This window comes from Malus domestica, chromosome 03 (genome assembly GCF_042453785.1).
Source record: "Malus domestica chromosome 03, GDT2T_hap1".
Lineage (NCBI taxonomy): Eukaryota > Viridiplantae > Streptophyta > Magnoliopsida > Rosales > Rosaceae > Malus > Malus domestica.
The window spans coordinates 13871267-13891977 of NC_091663.1; the positions used below are offsets into that span (position 1 = coordinate 13871267).

Genomic DNA, 20711 nt, shown 5'->3' on the forward strand with positions numbered 1-20711 from the left:
GATTTGAAGGAATGAGTTCTTCTATGGGCACTACAAGCATCAACCCACTCCGGCTCTTTTATAGGGAATCTCAAATAGTGGAAGGCATATATGTCTTTTCCACAGTTGGTGAAGCACTCAGGGAAAAAAGCCATTTCCAGTTGCGGTAAACGGTCAGAATCTGCAATGCCTGATAAATCAAGTTTGTACGACATACACCAAAGTTAGGCAAATCATATTTGAAGTCCAGGTCGGTTAGAGGATGGATGAAATCAGATTCATAGTTCACAAATGTCTCATTCCTAGGCTCCATTAACGACTAGTATATCATTGTACCAATCCTTGTCGTGGCAGAGGATGTCCTAAATGTATATCTCCCAATCGAGACTAGCTCTGGTCGTACAATAATAATGGCCATCCAAACTCGGTCTGATGTTGTGCAACATTCTAAACTTGGGTATATGTAACTCAGCCCCGAATCACTGATTTAGCAACTTGAAGCAAGTAAGAAGCCTGAAGGCGGCATGAGAAAGGTTGTAGATGGCTATGTTATAGAGCACAACAAAATGCCTTTCATAAAAGCCGAAAGAGGAAAACGAAGGCCCATGTCCAAGAACCAGGAGTAGATCCTAGTACAAGGATGACATGGATCTGATAACGGTGGCAAATTGGCATATATATCATGGCCGGGTTCCCACCAGATGTTGTAATCGTTCAAAATGTCATGATGCTCTTAAACGAAAGATTCACCTTTTTCTTGACTATGAACTCTTGTCAAAGGAAGATTATAGGGTGAAACGCTAATTGATTTAGATTTCTTACTTGAAGACGCCATGAGAAAAGATTCAAAGGGGAGATAGGATTTTGAAATGGGTTGGGATAAATAGTTAGACCTTTTTTTTCGACAATGAACAACTTAGAATTGGTAATGTGAAGAAGTAAGATATGAGGATATATAGGCATCATTTGGTGGAATCATCTAACCGTCAAATTCAAACCGACTTCTCTTGGGATTAATAGATTTCATAGCTAGGATAAACAAAGAATATCGGAGAAGATTTCCCGTTTCTCGTGTGCAAGCATTGGATGCAATACTTCATCATTACAAACTTTAAGACATGTTACACGAAGTTGCATGTCTGAATCTGAAATGCTTCCACATCAGCATTAGAGGTCACCTCACATTTATGAAGACTAAAAAAAGGTACATATTGCAGCTTACTCTGAAAGGTATGATCTTTAGATAACCATCCATCCTCAAGAGGAATGTGTTGTTTATCAAACGGATAGTTAAGGGCAATTGTGATGCCATAATTTTCCAGGGCTGGAGTAAGTCTGATCCGAATAAAGTTACCTAAGAAGTTCGATATTGACTTACTGATGCCGAGGAAAGTTGTATTAGATGGAGCAGAAAGACACACTCTATTCCAAGGCACTAGGTTACAAGACACGCGATCTAATCTGGATATGGATACAATCAAATCCTATAAGTCTTGGAGTCTTTACAATCTAAGGATGAGCGTGCGCTGTAAGTAATCACAACTCTTAAGAGGATGCCATGTCAAGAAGGGTATAGGTCTAAATTTAGGAGCGCAGTGTTCTGTACCTTTTTGTTTTTGTTTTTCTGTTACGTAATAAACCATTGGATGGAAATTACTAGCTTTAACATATTATTCCAGTGACTTTTGTTTGAACGAAAACACAACAAAAGCTACAATTGGACATCGTGGTTTATGGTAGATATATCTTGTAATCTAACCTCCTTAGAGCTCAACGCAATTTGACTGTTACTCACATTGTCCCCCGCAATTTTGACTTCAAATTTTGCTGTCATAGGATGCTCGTAGTTTGTCTTCATATTTTACTATTTAATGAAGCAATGGCAAAGCCAAAAATCGAAGCTAGGAGAAACCTCCAAGCCAAGTGACAGAAATTAGATTAAAAATAATACAATCAATGAGAGAAGATTTGAGGGTTAATTTTTGTATTGGAATGGTAATTTGAATCAAGGGAGAGCAATGGAGTCACAAAAATAATAATTCAACACTGATATAATAATACCAAAAGCACCGAACTTCTTCATAAGTTTTGCTAAAAAGAAACGATTACTACATCGAAGTTGAACAAGCATTATTGATCATGGCTCAAAAATGCAACTGTGTGATGTTTCTTTTGTTTTTTCAGTATAAACTCTTTAAACAACACTATGCATGCAAAATGGTGATTTAACTACGTTGAAAGCACACAAACAGAAATTACAGAAAAACAAACACAAGCTAAAAGCATACAAAATAAAGAAAATGACGGAGAGGCCCAGGCCTATCTCATGTTTGCCAATAGAATGAACCCACCACCGTGCGGTACCAAAAATGATATTGTTAAATGGGCTCCCTCGAATCCCTCTTGATTAAATGTTTATAAAGCCATTCCTATCTTTTGTATTTGTTGCTCCTAACTCAAGAGCAACTCGAGCAAGGTCTTTGTAATCATATGCTGACCATGATGGAGGACTTTGCATTCTTGAAAAGAATGTCATTAGTCGAAGGAGGCAGTCTTAGAACATTATTGAATTATTTTGGATTGTCTAACGAAAGGTCATAAAACAAAATATTTAAGACAGACATGGGTGCGTAGAGGAAAAAAATTGGATGTGCAGTAGTTGTTCTCTTCGAAATGGTTCAAAAGGTTTCAAGTTCAAATCTCCTCACCCGTTTAATAAAGAAACACAAGTTGTGAATCGAATGGTGAATGAAATGAGTTAGAGCCTGTATTTAGACTGATATAGTGATGTCAAGTTTTAATGAAAATATATATACCATAATTTCATCTTTGTTAAGGCCAAAAAGTGAATGCATGATAAGAAATTCAAATTAAAGAGGAACACAACAATGATAGCAAACGGGTGATATTCGTTATCTGTATCATTTGTTTTTGCTTTCTTCAAATTTCTCTCATTTTTATTTATAGTAATCACAGATACATTTTTTTGGGGTACTCAAGTAATTTAAAATTTTAATACATGTGTATCTTTTTCTAGATATTGAAGAACTGGGAAGTAACAATGAATGCAACATCCCTATATAACATGACCCAAAAGTTCGTCGTCGATACTGGCATAGGAAGCTGAACTTCAACAGAAGCCAATGCTCTTTGGCAACAAACTGTTGGAAAATATTAGTATTTAGGTATTATATTGTTTGGGTTTTCTTATAAGTTTAGTTTGGGCCTAACCTGTCAGCATTAGGGTTAGGATTAGTTTATTATAAATAGAGTGCTTTGTTATTCATTAGAAAACAAGCTAGTCACAATGTAACCTCTTAAGGTTTTGTAGCAGTTTCGGCATTCTCGTTTGTTTAATAATATTCTTATTATTTTGTTAGTCTCGTTCGTTGCGCACTCTGAAATTCAACTTGGTATCAGAGCAGGTTCAATCCTTCGGGATTTAATCTGCTTGGTCGGGTTGGTATTCTGTTTGTCAGTATGTATGTATTCTTGTTTTTGTCGTTGGTTTAGTTTGCAGAAGAAAACAAAAACCTGAACCTTCCCCTCATCCAGATCCTGTCTCGCCGTCTTGCTGACTGTCCTCAAACCCACATCTCATTGTTGCCGCAAAACCCACTTTTAACCTCGATCCATCACTGTATTTGAATGAAACCCCGAAATCACTGCCGTGGATGCGTCTGCCTGAGCATCACGCCTACACCACTGCTTAATCGACCCTGCAGCTTGACTGCCCCCTGCTTGACCGCCTTTGAACCTCTGTGCCTTGTCGAAGTCTGCTTGCTTCGTGCATGCAATTGTATCGCCGCCGCACCAATGCTGGAGGTGTATGGCATGCATCTCCAGTTTGTCAACCCAGAAAGAAGGAAAAACGAAAAAACGGAAAAGGGAAGTAAGGAAAAAAATGGAAAAGAAAATAAGAAAGAAAAAAAAGGAAAAAAGGAAAAGAAAATTGTTTGCTGTCGGTTTTAGGCCCACACGAGCAAGAAAAAAAAAACATAGTTAAGTTTGTTTTTGGGCCACACAAGTTGTTGGCGTTGTTCGTTTGTTGGTACAATTGAGGTATGGAAATTTTGTCCGTTTAGTGATAGGTTTTTTCCATACTCTCAACACTAGCCAATCAAGAATCAAGAACCAGTTTGCCAGTCAAATCAAGTCAAGAATCAAGTTAAGTTTGTCAGTCAAGTCAAGTAAAGTCAAGTCAAGTTTGCATGCTTGCCAGTCCGCCTAACGGAGCCAGTCCGCATCTGCTTGTTTGCAAACCCATGTCGTATACCACCATAAGTTTGACAGGGGGTGTTGGAAAATATTAGTATTTAGGTATTATATTGTTTGGGTTTTCTTATAAGTTTAGTTTGGGCCTAGCCTGTCAGCATTAGGGTTAGGGTTAGTTTATTATAAATAAAGTGCTTTGTTATTCATTAGAAAACAAGCTAGTCACAATATAACCTCTTAGGGTTTTGTAGCCGTTCCGGCATTCTCGTTTGTTTAATAATATTCTTATTATTTTGTTAGTCTCGTTCGTTGCGCACTCTGAAATTCAACTTGGTATCAGAGCAGGTTCAATCTTTCGGGATTTAATCTGCTTGGTCGGGTTGGTATTATGTTTGAAATTCAACTCAAACAAGGTTATCTTGGGCTTGTGTGAGGATTTCGGTGACTGATTTGTCACCGTCATTGACCCCTCGCACTGCGAAAGTGAAATCCCCTAACACAAAATCATACGAATCTACACACTGCTTTATAGTTGCTGTGCCATTAGCATTCTTGTCGGTGGCATTGAAAGCTTTTCCAAGCGTAGCTTTGGTTTGTGCTGCATTTGCTGTTGCTAATTTAAGAACATCCATATCAAGATCTTTGAGATTAGTTGCCGATCTAATTGGAATATCTTTCCAAAGAGATTTTACGCACTGCCTATAGCTGTACCCGAATTGTTCTTGGGTTTGCTTGCAAACACTCCTAACTAATTGAGACGCTCTTGCATTTGCAAATGGTGTTGGGAAAGATGAGAGAACACTGCATAACTGATTGAGGAGGCCATTGCTCAAGATGTATGTTTTTAAATTGAAGCTAACGTGATTACAAATTATTTGCTTGGGTTAAGAAATAAATAAATGGAGTATGATATATATAAGCAACCCAAGAAGGGTATAGGTCTAAATTTAGGAGCGCAGTCTTTTGTACCTTTTGTTTTTGTTTTTCTATTACGTAATAAACCATTGGGTGGAAATTACTAGCTTTAACCCATTCTTCCACGGACTTTTGTTTGAACTAAAACACAACAAAAGCTGGATTTCATGGTTTCTAGAATTCCAATCCTAACCATATAATTGGACATCATGGTTTCTAGTAGATATATCTTGTAATTTAACCTCTCTAGAGATCAACGCAATTTGACCGTAACTGGCATCGTCGCCTGCAATTTTGACTTCAAAATTAGCCGTCACATGGTGCTTGTAGTTTGTCTTCATATTTTTCTGTTTAATGAAGCAGTGGCGAAGCCAAAAATCGAAGCTAGGTGGAACCTCCAAGCCATGTGACAGAAATTAGATTAAAAATAATACAATCAATGAGAGAAGATTTGAGGGTCAACTTTTGTATAGGAATAGAAATTTGAATCAAAGGAGAGCAACGGAGTCACGAAAATGATAATTCAACATTAAGATAATAATACCTTAAGCACTGAACTTGTTCATAAGTTTTGCTAAAAAGAAACGATTACTACATCGAAGTTGAACAAGAATGCAACTGTATAATTTTTCTTTTTTTCAATATAAACTTTTTAAACAACACTATACATGCAAAATGGTGATTTAACTACGTTGTGCTCAATGGAAAGCACACAAACAGAAATTAAAGAATAACAAACACAAGCTAAAACATACAAAATAAAGAAAATGATGGAGAGGTCCAGGCCTATCTCATGTTTGCCACAAGAATGAACCCACCACCGTGCGGTACGAAAAATGATATTGTTAAATAGGCTCCCTCAAATCCCTCTTGATTTAATGTTTATAAAGCTAAGCCTATCTTTTGTATTTGTTGCTGCTAAATCAAGAGCGACTCGAACAAGGTCTTCATAATCATATGCTGACCATGATGGAGGACTTTGCATTCTTGAAAAAATTATCATTAGTCAAGGGAGGTAGTCTTAGAAGATTATTGAATTATTTTGGATTGTCTAAGGAAAGGTCATAAAGCAAAATGGGCTTTAAGACAGACATGGGCGCATACAAGAAAAAAATTGGATGTGCAGTAGTTGTTCTCTTCGAAATGGTTCAAAAGGTTTCAAGTTCAAATCTCCCCTCCCTTTTAATAAAGAAACACAAGTTTCATGAATCGAATGGTGAATGAAATGAGTTAGAGCCTGTATTTGGGCTAATACGGATGCCAAGTTTTAATGAAAATGCATATACCATAATTTCATCTTCGTTAAAGCCGATGCACAGCAAAGTGAATGCATGATAAGAAGTTCAAATTAAAGAGGAACACAACAATGATAGCAAACGGGCGATATTCGTTATCCGTATCATTTATTTTTCCTTCAAATTTCTCTCCTTTTTATTTATAGTAATCATAGATACATTTTTTTTGGTATGCAAGTACTTTCAAATTTTAATACATTATTTGCATATCTTTTTCTAGCTATTTAATAACTGGGAAGTAACAAGGAATGCAACATCCCTATATAACATGACCCAAAAGTTCGTCGTTGATATTGGCATAGGAAGCTGAACTTCAACAGAGGCCAATGCTCTTTGGCAACGAACAAGGTCATCTTGGGCCTGTGTGAGGATTTCGATGACCGATTTGTCACCGTCATTGACCCCTTGCACTGCAAAAACGAAAGCCCCTAACGCAAAATCATACGAATCTACACACTGCTTTATAGCTGCCGTGCCATTAGCATTCTTGTCGGTGGCGTTGAAAGCTTTTTCAAACGTAGCTTTGGTTTGTGCTGCATTTGCTGTTGCTAATTTAAGAACGGCTATATCAAGATCTTTGAGATTAGTTGCCGATCTAATTGGAATATCTTTCCAAAGAGATTTTACGCACTGCCTATAGCTATAGCCGAATTGTTCTTGGGTTTGCTTGCAAACACTCCTAACTAATTGAGACGCTCTTGCATTTGCAAATGGTGTTGGAGACGACGAGAGGCATAAGAGCAAGGAAGCAATGAACACTGCATAACTGATTGAGGAGGCCATTACTCAAGAAGTTTGTTTTTAAATTGAAGCTAACGTGATTACAAATTATTTGCGTGGGTTAAGAAATGAATGAATGGAGTATGATTTATATAAGCAACCCAAGAAGGGTATAGGTCTAAATTTAGGAGCGCAGTCTTCTGTACGTTTTGTTTTTGTTTTTCTGTTACATAACAAACCATTGGATGGAAATTACTAGCTTTAACCCATTATTCCAGTGAGTTTTGTTTGAACTAAAACACAACAAAAGCTGGACTTCATGGTTTCTAGAATTCCAATCCTAACATACAATTGTAGAATTATCTGAGAGACGGGTGGAAAGCCCACTTCTAACAACACCGATATTGTCTCCAACTTGTTAATTACCACCTCTACAATCTGTCAGGTTTGAGGTTTTATCAGAAAAACCTCGGTATTAGTTGGAGTGAGGTTAGGATATTTAAACTATAATTTCTCTTTTTGTATAGCCGATGTGGGACTCAACACACTAGACCCGGCAGTTTCTGACACGACACGAAAACGACACGAAAATAACGGGTTTCGGGTCAACACGATAACTTATCGGGTCATTATCGGGTGACTCGTTAAGAACCCGTTAATAACAGGTATACACGTGGGTAACCCGTTTCGACCCGTTAAGAAAAATATTATTTTGATAATTTTAAAGTTTAATTACTAAAAGATTTATTATAAAATACAATAGCCATATTAATATATACAATATATTCTATATTAAATATATAATTTTGTATTATTATTCTATATAAGTTTAAAAAAAAAGTTTTAGTCATTATTTATTTTTATTATGAGAGTTCCTTATTATCATTACTAGGATAAATTTTACTTAACATGTTGTTGTCCAAAATTAAAATAAACTAATATAGTATTTGTATAGGCAAGAACTAAGAAGACATACATACAAGTATGAAAAATGTGAAAGAATATATAAACACTTGTGATTCATCATTATTCCTCCACGAGTAGATAATGGTTACACTTACATTATCGTTTAGATTTTTAAAATCCTCCAAACCTTCATGAATAATGAAAAATTAATAAAATTAATAATAATTATTTTAGAAGTGTAAAAAATGTAAAAAAAAATATACAATCACTCATAGTGACAAACTTTATAACTTTCATGAAGGGGTCAGCTTCGAAATCCAACACTATAATTCATAAACCTTAAATTTATATTTAATCTTCGATTGCCATTTACCCTTAATTCTTCTTACTGAATTTCATTTTTAAAATTTTCTTTTTTGAAAACATGATCATCTAGCAGATGTAAGAAGATGAACGGTTCAGATCTTGGATATCACACTTTGATATTTACGATTAACTGAAATATGAGTCGATGTCATATAGTTTGTAGAAACTTTATAAACATCAAGCAATATTTTCACTAACCGTAAAATTCTGCATATAATATCAACAATCCAAATCATTCATCTTCCTGCACCCTCTAATAGATCAAGTTTTCAAAAAATAAAACCTGAAAAAACAAAATTTGATGAGAACAATGAAGTGTAAATGTAAACAACAATCAACAGTTAAATTTTGATCTATGATTTATATGATTATAGTGGCGAATTTCGAAGTTAAGCTCTTCATGAAAGTTGTAAAGCTTGTCATTACGAGCATTTATATATTTTTTCTATATTTTTTTGCACTTCTACATTAATTAAAAAACTATTAAAGACTTTAGGTAAGTGAAAATATAGTTAAAAGAAAATTACGTTTTTATGTTTTGGATGTGACAATATGGTATGTCTGTACTTATTTAGTATTATGTTTTTCATTTGATTATTTATTGGTTTAAAATATATTTTCCTTAACAGGTAACGGGTCGGGTCATATTACCTGTTAGTATTATCGGGTTGATTTCGGGTTGGGTCATTTTACCCGTTTATTTTAACGGTTGTTACACGACACGACCCGTTAAGATATCGGGTATGACACGAAAACGACACGAACAAGAAAAATACAACACGAATGCCAGGTCTACAACACACCCCCTCACGTGGGACCCAATTAGTGGGTCACACGTGGGAGGTCCACACATCGTAACCACGTGGAGCCAAGGGGACTCACCTACACATTGGGCCAAGGGACCCACCATCATCGTGCGGGGCCAAGAGAACCCACCCATCACGTGGCAATACAAGGCCCGCTCCCTGGCTCTGATACCATGCAGAATTATCAGAGAGATAGACCGAGAGCCCACTTCCAACAATCTTGATATTGTCCCCAATTCGTTAATTACCATGTGCACAATCCGTCATGTGTGGGGCTTATACCACATAAGGCCTTAGTGTTAGTTGGAGTGGAGTTGACATATTTAAACTATAATTTCTCTTTTCTGTATAGTCGATGTGCGACTCAACAACAATTGGACATCGAGAATGAAATGAGTTAGAGCCTGTATTCGGACTGATACGGTGATGTCAAGTTTGAATGAAAATACATATACCATAATTTCATCTTCGTTAAAGACAATGCAGAGTAAAGTGAATGCATGATAAGAAATTCAAATTAAAGAGGAACATAACAATGATAGCATACGGGCGATATTCGTTATTCGTATCATTTATTTTCCTTTCTTTAAATTTCTCTCCTTTTTATTTTAGTAATCATAGATACATTTTTTTTGGTATGCAATTACTTTCAAATTTTAATACATTATTCACATATCTTTTTCTAGATATTTAATGATTGGGAAGTAACAAGGAATGCAACATCCCTATATAACATGACCCAAAAGTTCATCGTCGATACTTGCATAAGAAGCTGAACTCCAACAGAGGCCAATGCTCTTTGGCAATAAACAAGGTCATCTTGGTCCTGTATGAGGATTCTGGTGACCAAATTGCCCCTCACATTGCAAAAATGTAAGCCCATAATATGATATCATATGAATCTACACACTATCCTAGAGCTACCGTGCGATTAGAATTCTTGACGGTGGCGTTGAAAGCTTTTTCAAACGAAACTTTGATTTGTGCTGCATTTGCTGCTGCTAATTTAAGAATGGCTATATCCAGATCATAGAGGTTAGTTGCCGATCTAATTGGAATATCTTTCCAAAGAGATCTTATGCACTGCTTATAGTTGTAGCCCAATTGGCCTTGGGTTTGCTTGCAAACACTCCTAACTAATTGAGATGCTCTTGCATTTGCAAATGGTGCTAAAGACAATGAGAGACAAAATACCTCAGAAGTAATGAACACTGCATAACTGATTGGGGAGGCCATTGCACACGATGTATGTTTTTAAAATGAAGCTAACGTGATTACAAATTATTTGCTTGGGTGAAGAAATGAATGAATAGAGTTTGATATATGTTGGAACCAAATCTACACACCTCCGTAAGCGGTTGTTGAGCACAAAAATCCGTATAGTCTGGAACAACCTATAGAACAGTGAACAACAGTAAGCTAACCCTTGGTTGAAGGGGGTGTGTCGGACAAATGCTCTTCGACGGTCAAGTTAGTGAATGATTTGAGACTCAAGCAGTAAGCAAGAGAATTCAATTATATAGATTGTGTTTCCATAGATGAACCCTATATGGGTGTATTTATACCATGTGAGATAGAACTTTTTAGGATAGAATCCTTATTCTAAGACAGGATAATCTGAGAGGATATCTAGTAAGTAGATATTGCATTCTCTTGGGAGTATGATTACTTGCGGCGCATGTGTATCCCTAGATTGTAGGGACTCAAAGACTTATAGGATTTTATTAAGTCCATATCCAGATCAAATCTCATGTCTTGCAGAGTAAGCATGGTTGTCCAGTAGAACCACTTGGGCTTCGCCTAGTGCCCCGGCGCAGAATGATTGTGGCATCCTGCTTTGTCTGATATAGCTTCACCCAGAGCTGGTGAGTCCATCACCGAACTTCTGAGGTAACAGTATTCGGATTAGCCTTGCTCCAGCCCTAGAAAATCATGTTTCCACAATTGCCCCTAACTATCTCTTTGAAAGGCAACCCCGTTCCTCTTGAGGATGGATTGTTACCAAAGACCATGCCTTTCGGAGTAAGTTGGAATATGTACTGTCTGGTCCTCGGATCATCATTTTAAGTTAGGTAGTCGAGTCACTTCAATTTCCATCGCATAATCTTCGGAATTATGAAAATAAATCCCTTGCTATGATGACGAACGCTTTGTTTTATGTGGTAACTTATTCCTCATGTTTTATTAATTATCATTAATCTTCGTGTATATTGACCCCAAGATACACGTATCTTCACTTTCAACGGTGAGATCTCTTGGTGATTTTCCTTTATATAGCTTATTCTAGCAGCGATTTCCTTCAAACTTTTCCAATTTTCTGCCATAAGGCATGTGCCTTCCTTGCCTAACTCTAATCCTTTTTTGAGTTCTTTGTTGAGAAAAATGCAATCCCAAAAAATTGTCTCCTTCTACAAACCTTCTGAAAATGCTTCCCTTCTTCCTGCAACGTGTTCTATAATATTCATCCCATGTGCTACCTTCGATGCAAATATTGCATTGGAGTTTATCTATACCATGTGTTTGAAATTCCAAGAAGAGTTGTCGGCCACTGCTTCCTTCATTATCTGATGTTGGATGATTGTGGCGGTGACGGTTCTTCACTCAAGCACTCGCCGATATGGTACTCATGTGGCTTGAGTGCTTGGATTCCATAAAGGTGCCCCATCACCAACCTTCTTCCCTTTTGGATTCTAAGTGCAAAATTTGCATCGGAGTCCAATTTCTTCAAAGTGATGGGATGCCTTAGTGAATTCTTTGTCTCCATTCTTCTCCACCGCTCTACGGGTGGACAACGACGGTGGCGGTTTTCCATTTGAATACTCAGCTTCAATGTAATGTTGCGCTCGAAACACAGCAAGGTGGGCGTAACACATTTTTGTTCTAACATAATACCTTGATAACTTTAGCCAAGAACATTGTGTAATTTTTTTTTTCAAATGTTTCATCACTAGGGGTGAGGGCTTGTCTCCCTCAAACTTTTGTACCGAAGTGATCCTTTTTGGGATTTTGACACTAGACACGCGCTTGCTTAAAATATGCCTATCTTGTGCACCTTATTTTTGGAAAATTCCCGATCTAGACCTATGAAGTTCGCCTCCCAATCGAACTTGGTCACAAAACTATAACAATAATACCAAGATAAAATAAGGGACGATGGTTTATCGATGTCTTATTCGCTTGCAGTGGATGCATAGGTTCTCATCTTATCAAAGCAAGGTGAGCCTCATTCGGAATCTTGAGGGATAGATAAAGAAGAAAGATACCACTACTACTGCTAATACCCCTCTTATTGGTTTCCCTTTGGTTGATCATGTGGATGTAATGGACTTTGACATTGCGGAGCAGTTTTCCCCTTTATGCTTTGCCTGGCTAGAATAAGGGCATGTCCTACTCATTGAACACTTTGCTCATGTCCGGCCTTTGAGTCTTTCAACCTTTTTATCCGAAGGTGTTCCTGTCATGTTCTTTGTATTTTTCTAGCCGTGTCCTCGATCTAGCTAATTGTCTAGAGTAAGCTAACTTTGGAATGATCAGAAGGAAGGTGAAGCACGAATGAGTTTTTGGGCTTGGGACGAACATAACAGCCCCCTTGATGATGTTGATTCGGAATAACATCATCTTCCAAACTCAACTTTTGTAAGGGTACCCATCGCGATATTCAGACACCACCTTACTATGATACCAGACGTTAAGACCTATGGACAACCCTTTGCTTTTCTACTTTTGCGCTAGATCGGAGATGATGATATCTCGTTTCTCGGGAGTGTCCTCACATGTTATTCTTATTCCCTTTTTGGGTTCTTTGAGTTTTGTTGCAACATGATGCTTGAAGAGTGTATACTTCTTAGCTCGTGTTACATGTTTGTCCCTAGTGAATTTTTAGGCAAAAGATCGTTGGCGACAAGGTCGCCTACTTGTGGGTTGGAAACACTTTTTGAATCTTTTTGGCAGACCCTAAACATTAGACCTGAGCATTTCCAATCTGACTACTTTAGTTGGCTTGACTAAAGCATTTTTGTGTATCGAAGCTTCATTGGAATAAATTCCTCTTGGAGATTACCTAGTTTGGATGCCCCATTCAGACATGCTAACACTTGGTGTTGCAAAGCTTAGTTATCTTAGTAAGTTGGTCTGGGATATATTAGTCATACTCGGGGTCGGATTTCAGAGCCACCTTCAGATAAGTACTAGATCACCCTTTCGACTATTCCCTCGAATGGCGTAGAGCCCAGGTTTGAATCTTACAACCCACAACCTTGTTGGTTACATAAACTTTCTGAAGCCGGAAGGTGCATTGGACTGTCGAGTTAATGCGCCATGTGCCTGTGCCCATAGCCCGCCAATCGTTACCGCGTTTATTACAGTTTGAGTCTACTAAGTTGCTAATCATTCTAGATGGATTGGGCTAAATAAGACTCATTTAACAGTGTAACTTTGAATGTTTTTAAACTTGCACTAGTGAAAAGTTTTCAAAGTTGGAGCCCTATTTTGAACAAGTAGGGTACTCATTGCATTACTTAAAAATAAAGAAAGAATAGACAATTAAGACAAACAGATGCTCCTTTATTCATGATCCAAGTAAAGTTGGTTTACAAGGGGGTGTGATTGAATCTGAGAAGGATTGCCTACATATCTTCGAGATGAAGAATCAAATTACTAGTGTAGTTAAAAAGAAAATATGATATGACATAAAAATTATAACAAAGATCACTTTTGACGATGAGCCTATGATGGGGTGTTAGGAGATGAGTTCTCTATGGACTTGTCTTCGTGCAGGTGGTGGTGTTGCGATTGGGTCCGAAGGGAACTACCTACATATCCTGGTAAGGGAATCAAACCCCATGTAGTTCATATTACCTTTTATTTTTATTCTATCTTAATGTGACGATGAGGCATCCACTTCAGGGTGATTGGCATCGGATTCCTAGTGGCTTCCAATGCTGCTTGCATCCGTCCTTCACGGATGAAGTTTATGTTGAGGGTCAGTTTCTTTATAGGCTGTTGGTTTTCATCTTCAATGTGCTTATCTGACCGATCCATTTCCCTGGGTTCGGTCGAATTTTCTTTTCTGACCTTATCCTTGACGAATTCTAGTAGTGCCTTTGATCCAATAATTCCTCGATATGATCCCTCTGTGCAGACTGGACATTCATGTCGTGTTTTCCGTGTTCATGTCATTTTCGTGACATACCCGATATCTTAACTCGTATCATGTAACACCCATTAAAGTAAACGGATAATATGACCCGACCCGAAATCGACTTGTTAATATTATCAGGTAATATGACCCAACTCGTTACCTCGTTAAAGAAAATATATTTTAAATCAATAAATAATGAAAATGAAAAAAAATTAAAACATAATACTAAATTAGTATACATACTATATTGTCACATAAATATTATTTCAAAACATTAAAAAAAAATTGTCTTTCAAGTATTACATAGTCCAAAATAAGAGCCTAATGAAAAACATTAGTACATTACTATAAATTACAGTAGTACACATTTAATATACTATATATACATATACACTATGGCTATAGTATTTTATAGTAAGTTTTTTTAGTAGTTTAAAAATTTAAAATAATCAAAATAACTTTTTTCTTAAAATGCCGAAACGGGTTACTCACGTGTCACCTTTGTGTAAACTTGTTAATAAAGGGTCCTTGTGGTGTGACCCGATAACGACCCCGATTAGTTATCGTGTTGACTCGAAACCTATTATTTTCATGTCGTTTACGTGTCGTATTAACAGGTTGTGTAAGAAATTGCTAGGTCTACCTCAACGCTCGACAACCTCTGGTGGCGTGGGCGGTACTTTTGTGGAAGGAGTAGTATTCGCTTGGGTTCTTCTTAGCCAGGTGTTCTAGGAGTGGTTTTGGGCGAGGTGTCAGAGGAAAGGTTTATCTTTTACACTGTGGAGGATGTTATTAATGGCAGTGTTCAAGGCGATGTACTGCTTAAGCTTTGATATGACTTGTTTGTCTGGACGCCCTCCTCTCATAACTTGTCATAGAGAAGATGGGGGAGTGTCTCTGTCTACCCTTATTCTATCTATTTTTCTAGAGTAATCTGGTTCAACAGTTGTTCTTTGACTCTTGTCATCGAGTCTGTCATATTGTCTGCGATAACGAAGCATTTAGCTAAAGTAGCATAGTCGTACTTCTTTTAGGAGATAAGAAAATGGACATAAATGCCTCGTTTGAATGCTATAGTCGCGAGCTTATCATCTAGTTTTTGTACCTCAGCCAATTCTGTACGGAAGTGCTTCAAATAGGCTCAAAGACTTTCATCTCTGGTTTGAGGGAGTAACCTGAACATAGCTTCGTGGTGCTTCCGGACATCACGGTATACAAAATTTGTATTAGTAAATAAGTTGACCAGAGTTTCAAAGTAGTCAATGGACCTGGCCGGTAATTTTGAATACCACCTCATAGCAGGTCCCTCCAAGGTGGACAAGAACATCTTGCACATCAAGGCATCATTGTTATTGTATCGGGGTCGGAGTCACCAAGGAAAGACTTGAACCTTAGTTGAGAGAATTTTTCAGGCGGAGGAACTCCTTCGATTATTTGGAGTAGGGAGTAGGATGTGACCTGCCTGGTTATATATGTTTGGAGAATATCTTTACTCTTGGTTCTCAGGAATCTCGAGTTCGTCAAACCTTAGATGGCGGGGTTTTGCTCTCGGTACCCTCGAGGTGTTTTGAGGGGTATTCTAAGGATTCTGGATTCCTTATCCCGTATCTACGCTTAGGGTCCATCGATCAATGGTGGGATTTCTCTAGAGGCTTGCCACTTTTGCTGATGCCTAAATGATTGGAGACATTATGGGGTCACTTTCTGGCTTTATGGTGCTTATGCTTCCAAATCCAATGACTGGAACCTGGTAGGAGGTGTTGTCCCGCTCGAGTTCTCTAGGTTCTTCCATGTCCACGAAGTCAGAATGGCTCTCAACTTGGGCAGAAGTTTGGTTCTTTTGTAGTTTTTGGACAAAAGTGCTAATCTTGGTTAGAGTTTCCCATATTTGATCCATAGAAGGGGGATACCTTCTAGCTAGATCTCCTCCTTCCCCAGGGGCTATAGTCATCCTTTGGGGGTCGTTGTTAGCTCCAGGCGTTGCTGCAGTAGTTGGGGACAACAAGCTTTTTGCCCCAGTAATAACTGATACATCACAGAGTAGGCCTTCTTCACCGGTCGGATTAATGTGCGCGTTGACTAAGCCTTCTTCGGCTGACATATTTGTTAGTTAAGTGATCTGGTCGAGAGGAATATGGGTTCTCTCTTAGTAAACGCACCAATTGTTGGAACAAAATCTGCACACCTCCATAAGCGGTGGTTGAGCACAAATTCGTGTAGTCTAGAACAACTTGCAAAACAGTAAACAACCGTAAGCAAACCCTTGGCTTAGGGGGTATGTCGGCCAAAGGCTCTCCAACGGTCAAGTTAGTGAATGATTTGAGACTCAAGCAATAGGTAACAAAATTAAACTGTATAAATTGCGTTACCATAGAGGAACCCAATATGGGTGTATTTATACCATGAAAGCGAGACTTTTTAAGGATATAATCCTTGTTCTAAGCCAGGAGAATCCGAGAGGATATCTAGTAAGTAGATATAGCATCATCTTAGGAGTGTGATTACTTGTAGCGCACACCTATCCCTAGATTGTAGGGACTCCAAGACTTATAGGATTTGATTGAGTCTCTATCCAGATCAAATCACGTGTCTTGCGGAATGCGCATGGTCATCCAGCGGCATCGCTTGGACTCCGCCTAGTGCCCAGCAGCAGAATGATGGTGGCATCCTGCACTGTCTGATATAGCTTTGCTAGAAGCTAGTAAGTCTATGACCGGACTTCTGAGGTAACAATATTAGGATCAGCCTTATTCCGATCCTAGAAAATAATGGTCCCACAACATATATAAGCAACCCAAGAAGGGTATAAGTCTAAATTTAATAGCGTAGTCTTTTGTACCTTCTGTTTTTGTTTTTTCTATTACGTATTAAATCATTGGATGGAAATTACTAGCTTTAACCCATTCTTCTAGTGACTTTTGTTTGAACAAAAACAATACAAAAGCTTGACTTCATAGTTTCTAGAATTCCAATCCTAACCATAATTTGGACATCGTGGTTTTTGGTATATATATCTTGTAATTGAACCTCTTTAGAGCTAAATGCAATTTGACCGTTACTCACACCGTCACCCGTAATTTTGACTTCAAATTTGGTCATCATAGGATGCTTGTAGTTTGTGTTCATATTTAGCTATTTAATGAAGCAATGATGGAGCCAAAAATTGAAGCTAAGAGGAACCTCTAGGCCTCATGACATAAATTAGGTTAAAAATAATACATTAGCGAGAGAAGATTTGAGGGTTAACTTTTGTATAGGAATGGAAATTTGAATCAAAGGAGAGCAACGGAGTCAATAAAATAATAATTTATTATTGAGATAATAGTACCATAAAGCACCGAACTTGTTCATAAGTTTTGCTAAAAAGAAACAATTACTACATCGAAGTTAAACAAGCATTGTAGATCATGGCTCAAAAATGCAACAGTGATTCTTATTTTTTTTCAATATAAACTTTTTAAACAACACTACGCATGCAAAATGGTGATTTAACTACATTGTGCTCAATGGAAAGCACACAAACAGAAATTAAAGCTAACAAACACAAGCAAAAGCATACAAAATAAAGAAAATGATAGACGGGTAACCTTGTCCTCATGTCTGCAACTCGAATAAATTCACCACCACGCGGTACCAAAAATAATATTGTTAAATAGGCACCCTCGAATCCCTCTTGATTAAATGTTTATAAAGTTACGCCTATCTTTTGTATTCATTACTACTAACTCAAGACCGATTCATCTAAGCTCTTCGTAATCCCATGCTGACCATGATTGAGGATTTTGCATTCTTGAAAATAATGTCATTAGTCAAAGGAGGCAGTCTTACAAGATTATCGAATTATTTTGGATTCTCTAAGGAAATGTCATCAAACAAAGTGGGCTTTAAGACAGACATGGGTGCATAGCAGAAAAAAATTGAATGTGCAGTAGTTGTTCTCTTCCAAATGTTTTAAAAGGTTTCAAGTTTGAATCCTCCCACCCCTTTAATAAAGAAACACAAGTTGCATGAATCGAATGGTGAATGAAACAAGTTAGAGCATGTATACGGTATGATACGATGATGTCAATTTTTAATGAAAATACATATACCTTAATTTCATCTTCATTAAAGCCAATGCCTAGTAAAGTGAATGTATGATAAGAAATTCAAATTAAAGAGGAACACAAAATTGATCGTAAACAGTCGATATTTTTTATCCATATCATTTTTTTTCTTTTCATCAAATTTCTATCTTTTTATTTATAGTAATCATAGATACCATTTTTTGGTACACATGTACATTCATATTTTAATACATTACTCACATATATTTTTCTAGATATTTAATGACTGGGAAGTAACAAGGAATGCAACATCCCTATATAAAACGACCCAAAAGTTCGTCGGGATACTAACATAAGAAACTGAACTTCAACAGAGGCAGATGCTCTTTCGGAACGAACAGGGTCATCTTGGGCCTGTGTGAAGATTTCGGTGACCGATTTGTCACCGTCATTGACTTGTCACACTGCAAAATTGAAAGCCCCTAACGCAAAATCATACAAATCTACACATTGCTTTATAGCTCCCGTGCCATTAGCATTCTTGCCGGTGCCATTGAAAGCTTTTGCAAATGTAGCTTTTTTATGTGCTGTATTTGCCGCTGCTAATTTAAGAACAGCTATATCAAGATCTTTGAGATTAATTGGCGATCTAATTGGAATATCTTTCCAAAGAGATTTTACACATTGCTTATAGTTGTAGTTGAATTGGCCTTGGGTTTGCTTGCAAACACTTCTAACTAATAGAGACACTCTTGCATTTGCAAATGGTGCTTGAGACGACGAGAGACATAAGAGTTAGGAAGCAATGAACATTGCATAACTGATTGAGGAAGTGAAATTGGTACCAAGTGGAATAACCTGCAATTTAAAAACTATATACAAGCTTGTCTGACTCAGTAACACTCAACAACTAAGCTTAGATATGTTAGTTTACTCACTGCGGAAGAAGTCAAATTATGAGTTCAGTTTACTTAAATGTTCCTAGTTAACTAAGATCCAATTTAGTGAACACTTTAACTCTAACAAGCTTAGTTGCAAAGACTTATCTATTTGTGATTATGATGAGCATATATCACACGCAAAGCGAAGATAAGTAAACTAGTAAAACAATAAATTGCAGGGGATGTTTTTGGCCTAAAAAAACCCACCTTTGGATTAAAAAACTGGGTACTCTCCACTGAGTCCAATCCACTAGTGAAAACAAGGTTCTTATAAAGACCACACAAGCTCAATTCCTAGATCCCTATCTATAGAGCAACTTTACCTTTGTGCAACATTGCCTTACACAAGAAGAACTCCTTCGGTCTTCAAGAAGTGGCAGCTCCTCCTTAGCTCTTTACCTTATGGCATCGAAAATCCAATCAACTTATGCAAATGATATGATGACAAAGTTGATGCAAATTTGGATTTGATGTCTAGTTAGTTTCACCAGTCAAGCACTTGAAAGATGAAACTGACATGAATCAAAAAAGAGGTCAGCTCAAAGATTTGAAGCTAGAGAAGCTTGACCAATAACAAAGATCAAAATCACAAAAACAACGCAGCCCTAATATGCAATGATCTAGGTATTTAGTGCATGAATGTGATTTTGTGGCTAGGGTTTTCTAGTAAGAACAAAGGAGCAGCTTCAAGCTAAAAACAATCATTCTACAAAATAAATCACTTAGCCAAATGAAAATGAAACCCTAGATGAAGCTTTTATAGTGGGCTTTGTTTCAGACAAGAAAGGGAACAAGAAGAGACACGTGTCATGTGCAAACACAATCTAAAAAGATCTAGGGTTGTAAAACACTCTCGAGGAAAAGGCTGTCAGAAAGCCCTTGTGGGTTGTCTTAAAAGTGCGTGCCCAGGTCGCGTAAAAACAGCGAGAAGATTTAACAAGACATAACCACTAGACATAATAAACTAGAAATAATGGCAGGAAATGCATATGTATGAACAAACCTTTGATGAGAGAAATTAAGCTCTTAAAGTGATATTTCCAGTAGCATGATCCCAGAGAAGCAATTAAAGCTAAATCTAAACTAGAGCATGTGTGGTAAAATTTACAACATTTGATGAGGGAAGCCAAACTAAAACTAGACTTCACAGGAGGCCATTGCTCAAGATGTGTGTTTTTAAATTGAAGATAACGTGATTACAAATTATTTTCTTGGGTTAAGAAATGAATGAATTGAAGGAAAAATTTGTCCTAGCTAAGAACTTATGAGAACATTTGAACACATAAGCAAACTAATAACACTTTAAAGTAGGCATGCATTCAAAACAATTCTAAAACCCATGACTTTCCAAGCGTAGTGAATGGTGAACCAAAAGACTATTT

General features: G+C 37.3%; 1 protein-coding gene and 3 pseudogenes across 1 annotated transcript; all 4 read right to left on the minus strand.

The window, feature by feature from the left end:
* Window positions 1-3012: 3012 nt before the first annotated feature.
* LOC139194199 (uncharacterized) lies at window positions 3013-5020 on the minus strand (annotated as a pseudogene).
* A 1600-nt stretch (window positions 5021-6620) lies between these two features.
* LOC139194670 (uncharacterized) lies at window positions 6621-7187 on the minus strand. Its single transcript, XM_070819569.1, has one exon. It carries the CDS (start codon window positions 7185-7187, stop codon window positions 6621-6623), a length of 567 nt encoding a protein of 188 aa, XP_070675670.1.
* A 2697-nt stretch (window positions 7188-9884) lies between these two features.
* Window positions 9885-10438, minus strand: LOC139194200 (uncharacterized; annotated as a pseudogene).
* Window positions 10439-18659: 8221 nt separating this feature from the next.
* LOC139194671 (uncharacterized) lies at window positions 18660-20495 on the minus strand (annotated as a pseudogene).
* Between the last annotated feature and the right edge of the window lie 216 nt (window positions 20496-20711).